General features: G+C 44.0%; 1 protein-coding gene across 1 annotated transcript in view; it reads right to left on the bottom strand.

Annotated features, from left to right (window-relative positions):
• The window catches only part of COG7 (component of oligomeric golgi complex 7), an 82,137-nt gene that overhangs the window by 43,667 nt on the left and 17,232 nt on the right, over positions 1-21,238 (bottom strand). Inside the window, exons 5-7 of the mRNA XM_044234052.1 lie at positions 11,718-11,800; positions 10,837-10,959; positions 2,816-3,014 (exon numbers count right to left, since the gene is read on the bottom strand). Of these exons, the coding sequence (XP_044089987.1) occupies positions 2,816-3,014; positions 10,837-10,959; positions 11,718-11,800 (405 nt within the window). The remainder of the gene's footprint in view (positions 1-2,815; positions 3,015-10,836; positions 10,960-11,717; positions 11,801-21,238) is intronic.

Genomic DNA, 21,238 nt, shown 5'->3' with positions numbered 1-21,238 from the left:
CAACGTGCATCAACTGATCTTAATGGGAGGCAGAAGTGGGGAAGCAGCTATGAAGACTTCTGTGGGGAAAAAAAACACAACTTTTGTGGAACAAATGGAAAAATTCATGTATTAGGTGACATTACTGAGTAAATATTAAATTTAAATGGTTTTTGTCCCCTCCCCCTAAATTTGAGGGGATTAATACAGTAACAAAATACTCTATTAAAAACATATTTAAGGGGGCACCTGGGTGGCTCAGGGGTTAAGGCCTCTGCCTTCAGCTGAGGTCGTGATCCCAGAGTCCTGGGATCGAACTCTGCTTCTGGCTCTCTGCTCAGTGGGAAGCCTGCTTCCCCCACTCCTTCTCTGCCTGCCTCTCTGCCTACCTGTGATCTCTGTCATGAATAAATAAATGAATAAATATAATCTTTAAAACAAAACAAAACATATTTACGGAGCAGAACCGGAGTGGCTCAGTCAGTTAAGTGTCTACCTTCAACTCAGGTTATGAACCCAGGGTCCTGGGATCGAGTCCAGCATCGCACTCCCTGCTCAGCAGGGAGCCTGCTTCTCCCTCTGCCCCTCCCCCTGCTCCTGCTTTCTGTCAAACAAATGAAATATTTTTAAAAGATTTTATTTATTTCTGGCGTGCCTAGGTGGCTCAGTGAGTTAAGCCTCTGCCTTCGGCTCAGGTCATGATCTCAGGGTCCTGGGATCAAGCGCCTTGTCAGGCTCTCTGCTCAGCAGGGAGCCTGCTTCCTCCCTCTCTCTCTGCCTGCCTCTCTGCCTACTTGTGATCTCTCTCTCTTTCAAATAAATAAAATCTTTAAAAATTTAAAAAAAAATCAAGGATCTGATACTTAACTGACTAAGCCACCCAGGTGCCCCAATAAATAAAATCTTTAAAAAAAAAAAATTTAAAGCACAGCTGGATGGCTCAGTCAGTTAAGCGTCTGCCTGAGGCTCAGGTCATGATCCTGGGTCCTGGGATCACAACCCAGATCAGGCTCCCTGCTCACCAGTGAGTCTGTTTCTCCCTTTCCCTCTGCCCACCAACCTCCCCTGCACCAATGCATGCTCTCTTGCTTTCGCTCTATCTCAAATAAATAAATAAAATCTTTAAAAAAGGTAGTTAAGGATACAGAGACACGGTCATTCATACAGAATCTGCACATGTATGTAACACAAAATATTATTTCTAGATGGGAGATGGAGAATGACCTTCCTTCTTTGTCTTTTCTGTTTTTTTTATAATGAATCCTGTTATTTATTAATTATAAAATAAATTATCTTAAAAATTTCATTTTTCTATTGCAAAATCTTTCATGTATTTCTAATCATGCCATGTACACGCATTAATTACTAAAATAGAAACAATGTTAAAGGCAAAATATAAAGTTTGAAAATATTTCTGCAACATACTTGATAAACAATGGGAAAAAAATCCTTACTCTATAAGGATATTTTGAGGAGACACACCAAATTTTTAACAGTGGTTACACATGTATATATTTTCCATTTGTGGAAAATGTGTATTTATATTTGAATTACTGGGAGAAAATATAACAGAAGGCTGCCAGAGGCTCTCTCTGAGTGCTGAATCATTTTTATTCTTCTGTATTTTTATTTTTGTGTAGTGAATCATTTTTATTCTTCTGTATTTTTATTTTTGTGTAGCGAATCAGTTTTATTCTTCTGTATTTTTATTTTTGTGTGTTTCTGAAGTATTTTTAGATTTAAAGAAATACTTTTTTGAAAACCTCAATAGGAATCCTTAAAAATTGAAATTTCTGTGGCTAGCTAACAAAGCACTTCCACATCTGATTCTTTGGAGGGTGGTCCTCTCTTCTTCAAGGACGTCCTTCACCAGTGGGAGGAAGGCGACCAGCCCTTCTGTAGTTTGCCCTACCTTCATTCTACTGGGCCCTAGAAGGCAGCATGTCCTATGCTCTAGCCACTTGGACACTGCATCCCGGTCCCCTGGAAGGTACCCCACATCCCCCCAGCCTCTCCCATGACCGAGACCTGCTGAGTGAGTGAGCCAGAACACCTATGAATCATCCTGAACTCGAACAATACACACACTCCCTGGAATGTACAAAGTAATTATACACAAATGTAATTAAAGAGAATAACTATTAAATAAACCAAGGTAGTGACACACAGCAGCCAAATGGCAGAACAAAGCTTCCTGAAGCGATTTCCTGATTTGACAGCAGCATGTGTCACGAGATCTGTGCTACTTAAAAGTTTATGATGCTTTTGACTTACAGGGGACACAGGTAACGTACCACTGCTGTGTTCCCAAATAGGAGTCAGGAGTGCTTTGTTCCCAGATACAGCTGGGGAAATGCCCAGTTCCCCCATTACCACCCTTAGTCCTGACATAGCCTAACCCTGTCCTTCAGAACTTGCTGGTGCCCCCATCAAAAAGCTCCTCTAACCTATCTGTTCTCTTAACTTACTTTTTAGGTTGAGTTGTCTGAGGTTTTATGATGCCTCAAAGGGAAGATGACTCCACCCTCCCAGTGTAGCCGGCTGCCAATCCAAGGCCACCGATGTCCAGCTACCTCATGTATATTCTAAGCCCCTGCCGATGTACCCATCACGTCCCCAGAGCATGCAAAGCCCCTAGGTAGCACTGGGCTTGGTTAACAGGCAACAACCATTTCCACAACAGCCATGCTTTCATGGAAGCGGCTTCTGTATCTGCTGAGAAGGAAAACAAGGATCCCTTCCAATTCTGCAAGATCAGTCATCTAAAAGACAGGAAAACCCAGGCCCCAGAAGCTTCAAAAAGAGCAAGTGAAGACAAGCCAGAAGGAATGTTTACGTGGGTGGGGGAGCTGCGCCATCTCCAATCCCTTGGCAAAGTGGGCGGTGGCGTCATAGAATTCCAGCAGCTTGAGAAGCTCCAGCTCAGGCCCTGCCCTCTCCAGGCTGGAACTGAGGCAGTCGGGCAGAGTGGGCAGCAAGGCCCCCAGAGTCTGAATCAGCAGCACGGTCACCACCTCGTGGGGGTTCTTGAAAACCTGCAGCGAGACAGAGGTATCGGTGTTAGCACACAGGGCCAAAGAGGAGCACACCTGTTAAAGAAGCAGTCTCTTGGGCTGCTCTCAGAGGAATCCCTCCAACAGCTGGAAAGTGACCTGGTCAAGAGCTTTAAGCCCCAACTGATCCTTATCCCAAACGTGAGCAAGCTCAGAAGGCCAAGTAAACGGCAGAACTTGCAACCTGTCCAGAACAACTGGCTACTTCATGTCTATCACTGGCCCCAAGTGCCTCTTTCCCCATCTGTCACGCAGAGTATTGAGATGGCCACCCAAAACTGGCCAGCGAGGACTGTGTGGATAACAGTGCAGAAACGGAGGAGGTGGGAGGTGGGGAACAAAATGGAATTAAAGAAGAGCAATTCGCTGAGTCAGGGCTGGAGGACATCTAGCCAGATTTGCAGAGCAGCCCACAGCCACCTCTCTCCTTGACACAATCTTTGGTTAGGATGGATTTATCTTTTATTCTAAGGACCACCAGGAAGAGTGTGTGCAGGGCCTTTAAAATTACAGATTTAGTTATTCGCTAAAAGTCGTTTCTGTTTCATATACTACTGATCTCTTGTGGGCAAAACTGGAAGAATGTACACAGTACATTTAGAGAGGGGTTCTGATGGACACCCCTGTCTGTGATGCTTTTTTATCATAAAATTGCTGTTTTATCATAACATAACTTAAAGAGGCACAAACATGAAAACAAGATATAACGCCATTCCTAGGTAACTCTAAGGCCAAAAAAGGTGTAAGCTTAAAAACTGTAAGATCAATAAACTCAAATTTTTAGGAGAAAATACCCTGAGAGGAAGGAAAATGAAAGCACAACTTCTCCAAAGTTATGGGACACAGCAAAAGCAACACTAAAAGGGAAATTCATAGCTTTAAACACATACATTAAAAAGGAAGAAATATCTCAAATCAATAACCTAACTGTACACATTAAGGAAAAAGAAAAATAAGAAACTAAACCCAAAGTTAGTAGAAGGAAGGAAAAAATAAAGATTAGAGCAGAGGTAAATGAAATAAAGAATAGAAAGTAATTTTAACAATCAAAAAAACTAGTAAATTCTTTGAAAAGACCAACAAAACTGACAAACCTGGTATCTAGACTGACCAAAAAAAAGAAGCTTTCAATTACTAAGATCAGATATGAAGGTGGGTACATTTATTACAATTTTACAGAAATAAAAGGGATTATAAGAGAATATGATGAACAATTATATGTCAACAAATTAGATAACTTACATGACACAGACAAATTCCTAGAAACAAAATTTGCCAAAACTGATTGAAGAAGAAACAGAAAATCTGAATAGTCCTATAACTAACTAGGAAGGAGGAAGAATCAGTAATCAAAAACTGTGTTGCCCCAAAATTTATATGTTGAAGTCCAGATTCCCAGTATCCCAGTGTGACTATCTTTGGACCTAGGAGCTTTTTTTTTTTTTTTTTTAAAGATTTTATTTATTTATTTGACAGAGAGCGATCACAAGTAGGCAGAGAGGCAGGCAGAGAGAGAGGAAGGGAAGCAGGCTCCCTGCTGAGCAGAGAGCCCGATGCGGGGCTCGATCCCAGGACCCTGAGATCATGATCTGAGCCGAAGGCAGCGGCTTAACCCACTGAGCCACCCAGGCGCCCCTGGACCTAGGAGCTTTAAAGAAGCAATTAAGGTAAGACGGGTCATCTAGGTGGGCTCTTATCCAATCCGACTGGTGTCTTTCTAACAAGAGACGATCAGGACACAGACACCAATAGAAAGAAAGCATAGGTAGAAGACTGCCACCAGCAAGCAGAGAGAGGTCTCAGAAGAAATACCTTGATCTTGGACTTCTAGTCCCTGGAACCGTAAGAAAATAAATTTCTATTCTTAAACCATCCAGTCTGTGATATTTAGTTATGATAGTCCTGGCAAACTAATACAAAACACTTCCTAACTCATTCTATGAAGCCAGCATTAACCTGATACCAAGGCCAACCAAATAATAAAAGAAAATTACAGACCATTTCCTTATAAATACACAATCAACAATACCCAACAAAATAATAATAAACTAAATTCAGCAACCATATTAAAAGGCTTATATACCATAATTAAGTAGAATGGATCTCCAAAATGAAGAGTGGCTCAATATAAAAATTAATCAATATAATGGACTACATTAACAAAATGAAGGGAAGAAAACACACGACCATCTCAGTTAATGCAGAAAAAAGCATTTGATAAAATTGAACACATTTTATGATTTAAAAAAAATAAGATAAATAATAAACAACCAAAAAACTCAATAAACTAGGACTAGAAAATAATTTCCTTAACATGATAAAGGTCACACAAGAAAAACAGCTATCATACTCTACGGTGAAAGGCTGAAAGCTTTTCCCCTAAGGCCAGGAACAAGAGAAGTATGCTATTTTATTTAACACAGTATTGGAATTTCTAGCCGGAACAGTACAACAAGGGAAAGAGATAACAGGCATCTAAATTGTAAAGGAAGAAAAAAATTATCTCTGTTTATAAACTATATGATCTTATATATAGAAAACCTTAAAGAATTCACACACACAACCTGTTAGCATTAATAAATTCATCAAAGCTACCGGATATAAAATCAACAAACAAAAATCAGTTGTGTTTCTATACACCAGCAATCAACAACCCAAAAAGGAAACTAAGAAAACAATACCATTTGTAACAGCCACTGGTCCTACGGCAATCATGTACATAATCCAAACTACTTTTTTTTTTTTTTTAAGATTACTATAATAATAGAGAACTCACAAAGCTTCAGTGAACACCTGTTTAGTTTGGGAAGCATCGCTGCTGGAGTCTGAGAGGTAGGAACAGAGGAAAGAACCAAACAAGCCAACGAGGAACGAAATGACCAAACTGTGGGAACCTTCCCAGTTTGTACTCCTTGAGCGACAGTCTCCCACCCGTCTCCTGTACAGCACAGCTGAGGCGGGCCACTCTTCCTTGGCATTTAAGTATCCCAAACTAGAATTCATTACTGTCCCCGTGACCTTCCCAGACCTGCTTCCCTCAACTTGTGTACTTCTGACCGTAACACCTCCCTTCTGACACAATGAAAATCTCCCCTCAGACTTTTCCGTTATCAGTTACTAGGTCTTTTTTTTTTTTTTTTTAAAGATTTTATTTATTTGTCAGAGAGAGAGAGCACGTACAAGCAGGTAGAGGCGGAGAGAGAAGCAGGCTCCCCGCCGAGCAAGGAGCCCGATGTGGGACTCGATCCCAGAACCCTGGGATCATGACCCGAGCCGAAGACAGCTGCTTAACCGACTGAGCCACCCAGGCGCCCCTCAGTTACTAGGTCTTAACAACTGTCCACTCTTCTTGAACTGGATGCCTTCTACTATGTTTCCATCATGCAAGGCCAGACAAAGTTCTTGCCTTGTCTCCAACCTTTCTTCATCAGATCACTGCCTACACTACCTCCAAATTCGTTATTTTTTAAATGTTATTTTTAAGACTTATTTACATTTTAAATATTTTAAATTGCAAGATTCATCAATTACTAATATCCTGTCACAACTGCTTTATTTCTCTAACACAGGTCTAATGCAGGCACCTCAGCATGTACCTCCTAAAAACAGAGCCATCCTGGGGCAGCTGCCTGTCTCAGTCAGTGGAGCACACAACTCTTAATCTTGGGGTTTCAGGTTTGAGCCCCATGTTGGGTGTATAGATTACTGAAAAATAAATTCTTTAAAAACAACAGCAGCCACAAAATGGGGGCATCCTCTTACATCACAACACTACAAGTAATCAAACTTAATCTTGAAATAATACCTTTATGGTCCAAGTTCAAATTTCCCCAACTATCCCTACATGGCTTTTTTGTCATCATGCAGAATCCAATCAAGGACCCTGCGATTACATATAGTTGTCATTCTTTCTTGGTCTCCTTTAATCTAAAATCAACTCAACTTTTTTTTTTTAAGATTTTACTTATTTATTTGTCAGAGAGAGAGGCACAGCGAGAGAGGGAACACAAGCCAGGAAAGTGAGAGGGAGAAGCAGCCTTCCCGCTGAGCAAGCAGCCCGATGCGGGGCTCGATCCCAGGACCCTGGGATCATGACCTGAGCTGAAGGCAGACGCTTAACAACTGAGCCACCCTGGCGCCCCAACTTTTTTTTTTTTTCTTTCACCACACTGACATTTTTGAAGACTCCAAGACAACTGTTTCACGAAATGGTCTTGCATTTGAATTCGTCTGCATGTTTCCTCATGATAGCATTCAGGGTTAAGCCTTTTGGGCAGGGAAACTACTCAGGTGATGTTCTGACCAACATCATCCTTAAAACGGCAACGTCATCACTCAGTCTGTGGCTCGAGACTCTCACTACCTTCTTGAGAAAACCACGCTCCGGCCTTGGCTCCACAGTTCGTCCGCCGTGTGGCTCCGCTGCCCACACACACAGCTGCACCAACACGAACCCTCCTGTCTCCAGCCAACGCGGTCCCTTCACTGTCACCCAACAGGCAAATGTCAGAGAAGCATCGAGAGCTTCAGATACCGCTCAGCCCAACGTCCGCATCTGATAGAAGAAACCTGACAGAAGAAATAGAAGAAATCTGACAGAAGGGAACCAAGGAGGAAAGGAAAATGGATCTTGTCTAGAAAAAGGTATCCCGACTCCTCACCACGTCTGGAGAAGAGGGACTGCGCGGTGAGGATCTCCCTCACTCTCGTCTCCTACTCCAATGACCTGGGGCAGGGGAAGAATTAAACTAAGTCGCTCGGTTCTAAGGAGCTCTAACCGGTGGGTCCGCTGAAGCTACGAAGGCAGATCCTAGACCTTCAGTGGCATGTTTTTTACGCATTTCAGTTAAAACATGCTGGGTCGCTTACACTCATGGAGGTGTTCCCCGGTCCTCAGAAGTGATGTGGTGAAAGGATTCTCTGGTCATGGGTCAAAGAACCACCACAAAGTTCCCAGACTTACCAACTTATCAACTAGGGCTTCAGAAATCAACCTCAAGAGCCCACCCGACAACAAGATTGTTGTCTGACCTTATACTGACCTTATACTATACAACAAGACCAATTTCAAGACGGACCACAGACATTTCTGTAAATAAGCTTCTAGAAGAAAACACAGCGATCTGGGGGTTTGTGATAGTTTCTTACAGAACAATTAAAAAAAAAAACTGGATAAATGAAGCCTCATCAAATCAATACCTCTGTTTAAGCCACAGACTGGAAAGCAGTATCTACAAAATATATCTGGCAAAAGACTTTTAGATTTTATTTATTTATTTGTCAGAGGGAAAGAGAGAGAGTGTGCACGGGAGATCACACAAGCAGGCAGAGGCGGAGAGAGAAGCAGGCTCCCTGCCAAACAAGGAGCCTGATGTGGGACTCGATCCCAGGACCCTGGCATCACGACCTGAGCCAAAGGCAGCGGCTTAACCCACTGAGCCGCCCAAGTGTCCCTGGCAAAGGACTTTTATCTGAACTAAAGAAAGAACTTCTACAACTCAATAAGAAAAAGGCACATAAACCAATTTTCTGTAATGGCCAGAAGATCTGAACAGACACCTCACAAAGGAAGATAGAAGTACACTGAGAAGGTGCTCACCAGCCTTAGTCATCAGGAAAGTACAAATTAAAACCACACTGAGATACTACAACACACCCACCAGAATGGCTAACTTAAGAAAGACTGACATCACCTACCATTGGCAAAGATGTGGGGCAATCAGGACTCTCGCATCCTTGTTGTGGGAGTATAAAAAGTACAACCACTTTGGGAAAATGTCTGGCAGTTTCTTATAACTCTAAACATACACCCGCCTGATGACCCAGCAATTCCACTCCTAGGTATTTACCCAAGAGATATGAACATGTGAATCCACAAATAGACTTAGAGAACAATGCTCATTAGCAGCTTCATTCGTAATAACCCCAAACTGAAACCAACCCAAGTGTTCCTCAATATAAGTATGAATAAACAAACTGTGGTCTAGTCATGCCACGAAACAGTATTTAGCAATAAAACGGAACAAAGTACTGATTCACGCAATAGGAATAAATTTCACAAACATGCTGAATCCAAGAGGCCTTACGGAGAGAACACATACCATACAATTCCATCTACAGAAAATTCAGTAGCAGGCTACTAATTTACGGTGGGAAAATACCAGAACAGTGGTTGCCTTCAGGGGTACTGGTATGAAGACCGACCAGGAAGGAGTGAGAGAAATTTCTAGAGTGCCGGTAAATGTTCTCTACATCTTAACAGAGATTAGGGTACATAGAATTTGTCAAAAATAAATCAACTGGCATACTTAAGATCACCACATTTCACAATTTTATCTCAAAAGAATAAGGGAAATAAATATTGAACTTTAGTTACTAATATGCATGTTTAGAAGTGATGTTTACAAGTTCCTTGAAATCAATCAAAAAATAAGACTAATGAATGGACAGATACATGGAGAGATGGATAGGTCTATAATAAAGCGAACATAGTGAAATATTCATTGCAGAGCGCACGAAGTGGATATATGGGCGCTCACTACATAATCCTTTCAACTCTTTCATATGTCGGAAGTTTTTCATATTAAGATACTAGGGGGTAAATCAGAAGGGGACACATTTACTGTGGTGTCTTTTGTTTTCTTTTGCATTGTACTAAGCTTCAGGAGATGACGGCTTCTTATCATGCTTACCTCCTGAAAAGGAAATGGGCCATGGACAAAAAGTACAACTAGCACAAACTCACACCTTACAAAATTTAGAATGAGGCCTGAACAAAAGTCTGAAAAGTCTAAATCCTTTTTCTGAGATGATGAAGGGCATTTGCACATGCGGCCGTGAACTGGTTTTATTCTCACCACATGAGAGAGAGCAGAAGAGTCAAGGGCACAGAAATGAGTGGGCATCGACAGGGTCAATGAGAAGCGATGTTCACATAAACGCCGAGGAACGACTACAGGAGGCTGGGTTTTGTGTTGTTGTGACCTAACTGAGTTCTGTTGGCTCCAGGGGAAAGCAACGGGGGTTGGAGCAGAGCGCTTTAACCAGCGGGAGGGACACGACCCTGTCTGGTGGGTTCTCTCCAGCTACAGCTGAGCTCATTCCAATGGGGGACAGATGCACACTGTAGGACAAGCGCACAACTCCCTCTGAAAGCAAACAGACAGAAAAACCAAGCCACACAGGCCCAGTGAGTCACAGCTTCTTCTGCCCTCAACGAAGGAAAGAGGATCTGGGGCACCTGGAGGCATCAAGACAAAGGAACAGGGTTCATACCCCGGAAGGCGGAAAATGCCATGCCGAGAGGCTCTGGGAAAATAAATGACGGCAAGTGTCCACTGGCAATGAAGTTCCTCTGCCTCATCGGTCCCCTAAGTCAGAGGGCACCTTTCAAACTGGCCTCCTCCTCCAGCTCTGGGTGTACTGTGTGAATAAGGGAAACTAACTCTAGGCCAGGTACATTTTACCCGAAGTTAAGATAAAAACAATCTTGTTCGGTCAAACAGCACCTGACCAAGGGCCTCCTGCTTCTAGATCAGGAGATAATGGCCTTCAGGAATTCCACAGGCTCCCTGGCTGAACGCCACGCAACGCTGTCCCATTAGATTCTATTTAAGATACAGAGAAGCACGATAACAAGAGTCTTAAGGAGCCCTGAAGGGTTTACTGCCTTGGGTTTCGAGGCTTAGCTTTAACTCCTTTGGTGAGGGCAGCAAATGGGGAGATGTTCCCAGCAGCCATTGAAGTGGGGAGATACCACTCCCGGGGCAGGCACCCATCCCCTAGAACCCACGCGAGCAGTTACCTGTGTTGTCCACTGGATTTGCGTGTGCCAGGCCCCGAGCAAGGCATCATAGAACCCTGTGAGCTGCCGGTCCAGGGGGAGGTCACTCTGGCATAGGTCTTGCCAGGTCGCTAAGAGCTGCGCCTGCAGAAGCAGAACAGAGGGGACCTCGCTGAGCAAACAGGATAGGCCGCCCTACCACCCCAGCAAGGCAAGCCACATCGAGCTGCCCACTCCCCAGGGCGAGCGGGTGCCCCCTGATGACCATGCACTGCAAACAAAAGCGAGGGAAACAAGACTTCGGTGCCTGCTCTCCGAGTGACTCCGTGACTCGAGTGACTCCGCTGCCCTCCGGGTGCTCCCTGCTCTCTCCACGTCACCCCAAAGCCTGCCAAGGTCCTTCCACCAGGCATGCTACACTCTCCAGAAAAGACCTCAAGGTGGGAGCGTGTGTGCCCTTGGGCCCCACGGCCAACAGCACCGCTTAAAACACACAAGCGCTGGACCTGGAGGAATTCAGTCAGCCCAGAAAGCGGTCAGGTTTTCAGCTCATGTCAACAACTCCAGAAAACAAAAAATTCTTCACGCTTCCTGAGGGCCTAATAAGGCCTAAGACAGGACTCTCCCTTGAAAGACAAAAATGCAAAAAATTTAAACAACTTGTCAGTGTGGAAGTGAAATTCAGCTATTAACCTACAAGAGGCCGAAAGGGAGGGCTTGTGTTTTTCCAGCGCCACGAAAATGAATCCACAGGTTGGACCGAGAACGCCCCCTCCTGGCGAATCAGAAGAAAAAAGCCAGAGCGCACAGAGGCCAGCGTCTCCTCCTTGGAGCTTGCAAATTGGAGCTCCGCAGCCCAGCATGTGAGCATTCCACAACCGTAAGCACCCCCAGCTCCTCACCTTGTGGCATTTGTAGTAGTAGGTAAGCAGCTGGGGCATCCGGTCGATTTCAGTAAACACCTTCACAAACTCTCTGGACTGATCTAAAGGAGAACATCAAACATGGCCACATTGGAACCAGGCTTCCTGCTGCAGACCAGAGAAAGAATCCCCCCGGCTAAATGTGGACATATGTAAGCTTGCCTTCTGAACTGTCTACATATACAGTGAATTAACTCACGCACAGAGAATACAGATACGAAAAATAAGTTAAGCATAAGGGCAGAATATGTGACTCAGATGCCACAAGCCTTGGCTTGTTTAGATAACGCATCTGTACGCTTCAGCGAGGGAACTCAGATTATACATCAGCAAAGTCATTGTTCCACAGGAACCAGGAAATGAGTTCGAATCAGGCCTGGGCCAGGGGTGGGGGTGGGACGGGGTCCGTGGTAGGAGCTAAGCCTGGGCTGCAAAACTGAAGGAGACTCTCATGCTCAGGGTTGTGCGAGGGCAGGGCGAGACTCCTTAGATTTTTTGCTTTAGGCAATTCATCTGCCTCACCTCCTCCTGGGCCAGACTAAAATCATAAAATGTCAGCGACAGAAAAGCATCTGAAAAACCATCAATCGAACTCATTTTACAGGGGAGGAAAGGGCAGCTCAGAGAGCTTCAGTCACTTGCAGGCCAATGACAGGACTGCTCAACCACAACATGGATGGAACTATATAAAACTACTGCTCTTCAACCATTTGACCCTACAAAAGCAGCAATCTCACAGGACTCAATCTAATATGTATACGAACTAAGAAATACTGACACAGCACACCTTCTGCCAGCTGCAGAGAACAAATCATGCTCTTTTCTGCCCCAGGGCCTTTGCACTTACTAGGCCTTGGATGATCCTTTTGGCTGTCTGTGTGGTTCTCCCCTTCCCTTATCAGGAAGGCCTTTCCCAATCAGCCAACCTGAATTAGGTTTCTTCTGTTATTTATTCCCCATCACATCTTTCCCTTTGTAGAATTAATTAAAATCTGTATTTTTCTATTTAGTTCCTGTATAACAGTTTGTTATCTTTCTCATCCTCAGAAATACAAGGTCTATGAGGCTGTGACCTTTCCTGTCTTTGCTCACTGTTCCTAGAAATTAGCACAGCATATGGTACACACACACAAAATGTAGTAAGTTGGGGCACCTGGGTGGCTCAGTGGGTTAAGTCTCTGCCTTTGGCTCAGGTCATGATCTCAGGGTCCTGGGATCGAGCCCTGCATTAGGCTTTCTGCTCAGCGGGGAGCCTGCTTCCCCTGCCCTGTCCCTGCTTGCCTCTCTGCCTACTTGTGAACTCTGTCAGTCAAATAAATAAATAAAATCTTTTTCTAAAATGTGGTAAATTAATGACTGTTTTAAATAGCATTGCTTTTCAGAAATATAAATAGTATGTTCGGGGTAGAAAAAATGGAAAACAAGAAGAAAAAACTGCCAATCACACTCTATTAAACACTGTCAACATTTTGGTGTATATTCAAAGAATGCTTTTAGACAGAAACTGCTACAAGGTTACTAGTCCAAAAATATAATCACAACTTAAAAAGTTTCCACCCCAGGGCGCCTGGGTGGCTCAGTGGGTTAAGCCGCTGCCTTCAGCTCAGGTCATGATCTCAGGGTCCTGGGATCGAGTCCCGCATCGGGCTCTCTGCTCAGCAGGGAGCCTGCTTCCTCCTCTCTCTCTCTGCCTGCCTCTCTGCCTACTTGTAATCTCTCTCTGTCAAATAAATAAATAAAATCTTTAAAAAAAAAAAAAAAAAAAGTTTCCACCCCAGAGTAGAACTTGTTATTTCTTGAAACAAATAATAAACAGAATAACAAATAATAAAACGGAATTTGACCACACAGCAAAGCGTTGGAAAACTTAAAGGTGGCATGTGAATCTTTAGCCCTTACAGAGGAATTCGAGTTTTTCAAGGTTAGTACATTAAATTAAACATAAACATGTAACACTGGGGGAAGTTCCTGATTCAGACAAGAGAAAGAAAAAAATGGGAAACTCACTTCGGCAACCATAAAACACTTCTAGGCTCTTGGGATACCATCGACTCCATGCAGAAGGCACTGCTGAGCCCTTGCTCAGATGGTGAAGGGCCATCTGCTGGGTGCTGCGGTGGGGGTACAGGGGGTGGGGTTCTGATGGCAGATGTGTTGTTTTGCAAGCATATCCCACTGCCCTTCTGCTGACAGAGCTCTAGGCGTTCTCTGAGAGACCATGGGCCTGCCTCCCTTTCTCCCATTTTTCTGTTTGTGTTTTTAGTTTTTTTCTTACAAGGCAAAAAATTTAGGTTTTATTACCAAGTGCCACCATTAGCACTTTCTTACAGCTGCTAGTAATTACACATACATAAGACAGAGCAGATGTCAGGGCAGCTGGGTAGCTCAGTCATTAAGCGTCTGCCTTCGGCTCGAGTCGTGATCTCAGGGTCCTGGGATCGAGCCCCACATCGGGCTCCCTGCCCTGCGGGAAGTCTGCTTTTCCTTGTCCTACTCCCCCTGCTTGTGTTCCCTCTCTCACTGTGTCTCTCTCCGTCAAATAAATAAATAAAATCTTGGGGCACCTGGGTGGCTCAGTGGGTTAAGGCCTCTGCCTTCGGCTCAGGTCACGATCCCAGGTTCCTGGGATTGAGCCCCGCATCGGGCTCTCTGCTCAGAGGGGAGCCTGCTTCCCTACCTCTCTCTCTGCCTCTCTGTCTACTTGTGATCTCTGTCAAATAAATAATAAAATCTTTCTTTAAAATAAATAAATAAATAAATAAAATCTTAAAAAATACCAATTGTCTTTTTTTTTTTTTTTTAAAGATTTTATTTATTTTATTTGACAGAGAGAGAGATCACAAGTAGGCAGAGAGGCAGGCAGAGACAGAGGGGGAAGCAGGCTCCCCACCGAGCAGAGAGCCCGATGCGGGGCTCGATCCCAGGACACTGAGATCATGACCTGAGCTGAAGGCAGAGGCTTAATCCACTGAGCCACCCAGATGCCCCGTCAATTGTCTTTACGAAAGAACACTTTGGTTTTGTTTCTAGTTTTACTGACATGACATCACTGTGTAAGTTTTAAGGCATACATCATGCTGGTTTTATCGACACATACTGTGAAATGATAATAGGTTCAGCTAACATCCATTTCCTCATACAGACACAGTAAAAAGAAAGGAAATAAGGAAAGAATAAAGGGGAAAAAATTCTTCTAGTGATGAATACTCCTAGGATTTACTCTATTAACAACTGCCCTGGTATCTCCTACAGGGTTGTTATAGGATTGTTAACATAGGATTGCTATAGGACTGTTCACTCCAATCATCATACTGTATGTTACAGCCCTGTACTTGTTATAACTGCAGTTTGTATCTTTTGACCATTTTCCATTGAAGTGTTTCTAGTGAAGCTGACTCTACTCCAGGATCCAGGGCTGGCCAGCCAGAGCCTCAAATCCACCTGACCGAAGTAAGTGATTCAGAAGGGCAAAAGCCTGCCAATCAATGCAATCAAGATTAATGCTGAGCTCTCTTCTTAAGCTGTGAGGACAGAAGCCTGGAAGTGTACAGGCCACCACCTGAAGAGGGCACCTGGAAGTAACTAACACCAACACACAGAGAGACAGAATCAAGAAATGGCAAGAGACACGGTCCTAATAACAACACAGTCTGTCAGTCTGTGCTCAGCAAAACCTACTCCAGAACTTCTCAGTTCCGTATGCAACAGACTCTCTCTCTCTCTTTCACATAGGCCAGTGCGAACTGGGTTTCTGTTACTTGCTGTGAAAGAATCCCGAACTCCTAGAGGCCTCATGTGAATAAGATGGGGCCTCTAGTCTCTATGCCATCTACCCCCAGTGTGATAGAGGGCCAATGGACTCTTATTTCAAATTAACAACTGATTTTGGATTATAAACAAGGTAATATTAACAAACATACAGCACCAGTGGGAAATTTCGCTTACGTTGCTTTTGTGTATGATTTCACATTTTATTTAGACATATGGAAGTACTTCTCACACAGTGCCCTGCACATAGGAGATCTGTCATAGTTATCTATGAAGTGAAGTAAGTAGATGGGGAGAAATGCTCTGAAACCTCATCCTAAAACATCTCCCCCACTGCATCCGTCAGCACCACTCTGCCCCGGAAGGCTTCCCTTCATCCATGCACCACTCTCTAGACTCATTCTTCCTGGGGAAAGAGAGCATCTTGTATCAGAAAGTATCTGAATGTATCAGAATGATACTACATCAGAGGTGAGGCTAGTATCAAAGGCCTCCGATATACAATGTAGGTAACAACATAAAAAAACCAAACCATCTAGAAGCTTCTGCCACACTCTCACATTCACACTTCTTCCAAAGCATCTCCCATTTACAGAATCTCACTTCAACCCCAGTGCAACCCTACTGAGGCCAGAAGACGGAGAAACTGGCATCAGAATAAATAAGCCCGTCCAGATCACACAACCAGAAGGACCGAGACCGTCTCTCAGTTGGGTTCCTGAGGCATCATTTAACTCAAGTTAACTATCCAAAATGACAACTGACGGATGCAAGAGTTTAAATCTCAGATCCAGCAAAGAAATTCCAGGAGCTCTGCTGGTCTGGTTCAGAGAAAAGGAGCGACTTCCAGAAGGAAAGTCTCTGGGATAAAGGGGAAAGGAACTCAGAACCCCTTACTTCCATTTTGGAAAAAAATGAAGGTCTATGGATGGTAGCAGGAAGGAGAGGAAATAAAAAGGCAACTAGAGGGGTGCCTGGGTGGCTCAGTGGGTTAAGCCTCTGTCTTCAGCTCAGGTCATGATCTCCGCATCCTGGGATCAAGTCCCGCATCGGTCTCTCTGCTTGGCAGGGAGCCTGCTTTCCCCCCAACCCCCTGCCTGCTTCTCTTCCTACTTGTGATTTCTCTGTGTGTCAAATAAATAAATAAAATCTTTAAAAAAAAAAAAAAAGGCAACCAGAAATTTAAGGTTAAAGATTAAAATCATAGTACCTGACCTGATTCTGCAAAATGCACTGGCTTATAAACTTGTGATAACAGAAACATTATTTACTAATTCAATTAAAAACCATGATATACGAGGCAAATGCAAAAGGAGACACGAGGGGTATGAGAGTGAAATCCTTAGCTACAACAATAGGAAGTCAATAGACAATGCCTAAAATTAATATACAAAGAAGTAAAATAATAAATGTACTATGCAAAGGGGCACCTGGGAGGCTTAGTCAGTTAAGCACCTGACTCTTGATTTCAGGTTAGGTCATGATCTCAGCGTTCATGGGATCGAGCCCTGTGCTGGGCTCTGTGCTCTGCTTGAGATTCTCTCTCCCCCTCTGCACTGCTACTCCCCTCCCCCTACACCATGCACACATGTGCACGTGCTCTCTTGGAAATGAATAAATCTTTAAAAATAAGTAAGTGCATTTACTTATCCAGAAATACAAAGTGAAATGCCAGAGAAAACAGTTCTGAGAATTAGAAGTGCTCTCCTGGGATCAGGATTGGGGAAGGAAGCAGTAGAGGGAAAAACTGTTCTTTTCCCCAGTAAGACCTCCAGTGTTTTTTCAACAACCTCCAGTTTTTTCAACCTCCAGTTTTTTCAACACTGTTGGTGAGGAGAACAAATTTTAACTGAATTCAAGAAATAGAAAAATGAAACCAGTGAAGTCATTTGTGGGTCTGGATTCCAATTTGTAGTGTAGCTCCATATGCTGAGCTAAATAGAAACTTCATGAGTTCTCGACTGGTCTCTTAGGACTTATTCCCTTTGGGTTACTGTGAGAGCCATGAAATCTTGAATGGGGGTCCAAAGAAAGGAATAACATTCACAGAGTGCCTCCCCTAGGACCAGGAAAGTAGGAATCATAGGGTGTGTATATTCCATACTCCCTCTTCTAAGAAGGAAATTGAGGTCTCATTGCTAACAGGCAGCAGCCGTTGGGGCGCCTGGGTGGCTCAGTCATTAAGCGTCAGCCTTTGGCTCAGCTCATGATCCCAGGGTCCTGGGATCAAATCCCACATCAGGCTCCCTGCTCAGCGGGGAGTCCACTTCTGCCTCTCCCCACCACTCTGCTCATGCTTTCGCTTGTTCCTTCTCTCTCAAATAAATAAAATCTTAAAAAAAAAAAAAAAAAAAGGAGGCAGCAGCCCAAAGATTCCAAAATTGGTCTGTCCATTTCCGAAGTCCACACTCCTTCCACTTGGCCAACAGCCCTCATCAGACTTACTAATAAACTGCTAACAGCCATGAAATTCTTCCCCAGATAGAAACTTCTCAGTCTAGGGACGCCTGGGTGGCGCAGTTGGTTGGACGACTGCCTTCGGCTCAGGGCGTGATCCTGGAGTCCCGGGATCGAGTCCCACATCAGGCTCCCAGCTCCATGGGGAGTCTGCTTCGCTCTCTGACCTTCTCCTCGCTCATGCTCTCTCTCACTCTCTCTCAAATAAATAAATAAAATCTTTAAAAAAAAAAAAAAAAAGAAACTTCTCAGTCTGTTCAAGGCCGGCTACGCTCTCCTGTCCGGGCTCATCTCTGACCATTCCCCAACGTCCACGCCACTGAAATAGGCTTAACTGTTATTCCCACAACTGCCCCCGAGTTTTCCCATTCCTACACTACTCATATGTATGTTGTTCCCTCTGCTGGAAACATTTCTCCCCACCTATCAAAATCCTACACCCATGGGAAAATGCTCATCCCATGGTGCTCACGGGGAGAAAAACAAGATACAAAATTGTATATATTCAATGGATAGTCCTGCCTTAAAAGATACAGGTAGGTACACGCTCACAGGAAGAAACTAAAAGGAAATACTAACAATTATATCTGGGTGTTGAGTTCACTGGTAAATCATCTTCTTTTTTATATTTGTATATATCTTCCCATTCTCAACAACCTGTGTTACCTTTATAATTGAAACAATGGGGCACCTGGGCGGCTCAGCAGGTTAAGCATCTGCCTTCGGCTCAGTTCATGATCCCAGGGTCCTGGGATCGAGCCCCACATCGGGCTCCCTGCTCAATGGGGAGCCTGCTTCTCCCTCTCCCTCTGCCACTCCCCCTGCTTGTGCTGTCTTTCACTCTCTATCTCCCAAATAAATTAATAAAATCTTTAGGGGCACCTGGGGGGCCCAGTCATCAAGTGTCTGCCTTCAGCTCAGGTTCCCGGGGTCAAGTCCCACAAAGGATTCCCTGCTTGGTGGAAAGCCTGATTCTCCCTCTCCCACTCTCCCTGCTTGTCTTCCCTCTCTAGCTGTGTCTCTCTCTGTCAAATAAATAAAATCTTAAATAAAATATTTTTTAAAAGGAAACAATTAAAAATTTTTAAAAATTCATCACTCTTTCAAAGTTCTGCACGTTAGTTCTTTCAGAAAAGATTCCTCGATTTTCTATCATCTTTTCCCCTCATCCCAGGGATGGCTAAAGCAACTTTCACATTCCATCTTGTAATAAAATTATTTGTGTACTTGTTCTCTCCTGGCCTCACCCTCAACCAAGCTGTAAAGTCCCTGAAGGACAGCAACCTTATCTTATTCATCCTTGCATTCCGGGCTGTTCCTCACATAATCAGTATTTTAAAACAATATTTAAAAAGGAGTTATCCTTTTGAAATGCCTACTTGGAATTACACCAGATAGGAATTATACAAAAGCAAACAAACTCAACAGCTTAGATGTTCACATATTTGGTGGCTTGAGGATAATAAGTAAGTAATTTGGTAAACATCAGCATTCCACACACAGCAATGGACTCTAAGAGCCAAATTCTGGCATTTATATTAAGTAGTTTCTTACATATTTTCCTAAGGGCAGAGGAAAGGACTGCAGGGAAGCCCCTGCTTCCAGGCTCACTGCTGAGCCTTGGGACAGGCCGTCCAAAGCACCACCTATGGCACTCGTCTGCCCCCTTCTGGCCAAAACTCAGATGCCACCGTCTCAGAAGGAAAAGAAGAAAAATTTTAACTGCACAAACTGGTAGCCAACCTTTTACACTTGCTGAGAAGGAAAATCTGTGAGGGCAGTTATTGTGATGATAATCCCACTTTGGAAATCTGATAGTAGATCTCACTTTGATGCGCAGGAGTCCATGAGTTGGAAGATGGCTTTTTGCCCCTAAAATGCTTATTATTTTCCCATGATCCCTTAGATCAATGAATCTCCTTGCTATGTGTAAACCTGCTATAAAAAGTTGCTTCAGGGACGCCTGGGTGGCTTAGTCAGTTAAGCAACTGCTTTTGGCTCGGGTGGTGATCCAGAGTTCTGGGATCGAGTCCCACATTGGGCTCCTTGCTAAGTGGGGAGCCTGCTTCTCCCTCTGCCTGCTATTCCCCCTGCTTGTGCTCTTTCTCTTTTTCTCTTTGACAAATAAATAAATAAAATCTTCAGTAAAAGAAATCTGCTTCATCTGCCTTAGGCTAAGATCATGATCCTGGGATCCTGGGATTGAGCCCCACATCAGGCATCCTGCTTGGTGGGGGGTCTGCTTCTCCCTCTCCCTCTGCTTGTGTTTCCTCTCTTGTTGGGTCTCTCTCAGTCAAATAAATAAAAATTTTTAAAAGATTTTATTTATTTATTTGACAGAGAGAGAAATTACAAGTAGGAAGAGAGGCAGGCAGAGAGAGAGGGAGGGAAGCAGGCTCCCTGCTGAGCAGAGAGCCCGATGTGGGACTCGATCCCAGGACCCTGGGATCATGACCTGAGCCGAAAGCAGAGGCTTTAACCCACTGAGCCACCCAGGCGTCCCTAAATAAAATTTTTTTAAAAAGTTTGCTTTAACATAACTGAATTACTGGTTGGTTATGTAAACAGAGATAGGCATATGAGGTTGGAGAATGTCACTCTGAGCAGAGATGGGAAGTGGTAAGGTGTTGGGGAGGTACTAACTTAGCAGTGATTCCCCTCCTGATTTTTTTAAGTAGGTCAACAGAACCCCAGACCCTGAGAACAAGAGTCAGATGCTTAGCCAACTGAGCCACCCAGGTACTTCCAGAGATTTCCCTTTAAAAACAGATAGGGATGGGGCGCCTGAGTGGCTCAGTGGGTTAAGCCTCTGCCTTCAGTGTAGGTCATAATCTCAGAGTCCTGGGATCGAGCCCCACTTTGCGCTCTGTGCTCAGCAGGGAGCCTGCTTCCCCTTCTCTCTCTGCCTGCCTCTCTGCCTAGTTGTGATCTCTCTCTGTCAAATAAATAAAATCTTAAAAAAAAAAAACGCAGATGGGGCGCCGGAGTGGCTCAGTCGGTTAAGTGTCTGCCTTCAGCTCAGGTCATGATCCCCAGGTCCTGGGATCAAGCCCTGCATCGGGCTCTTCCTCGGCGGGGAGCTTGCTGCTCCCTCTCTTTCTGCTGCTCCCTGCTTGTGCTAATGCAAAACTTTTCTCTCTGTCGAATAAATAAATAAATAAATAAATAATCTTTTAAAAAATAAAAACCATCAGATAAAAAAGCAACCTGGCCTACCAGGAAAGATGTCTGATGAGAGAACACATTACTTTGGGTGGGGTGGGGAAACTTCCTGA

This window comes from Neovison vison, chromosome 14 (assembly GCF_020171115.1).
Source record: "Neovison vison isolate M4711 chromosome 14, ASM_NN_V1, whole genome shotgun sequence".
NCBI classification, from domain to species: domain Eukaryota; kingdom Metazoa; phylum Chordata; class Mammalia; order Carnivora; family Mustelidae; genus Neogale; species Neogale vison.
The sequence above is the reverse complement of the archived record's forward strand: the minus strand, read 5'-3'. Positions and strand labels throughout refer to the sequence as shown.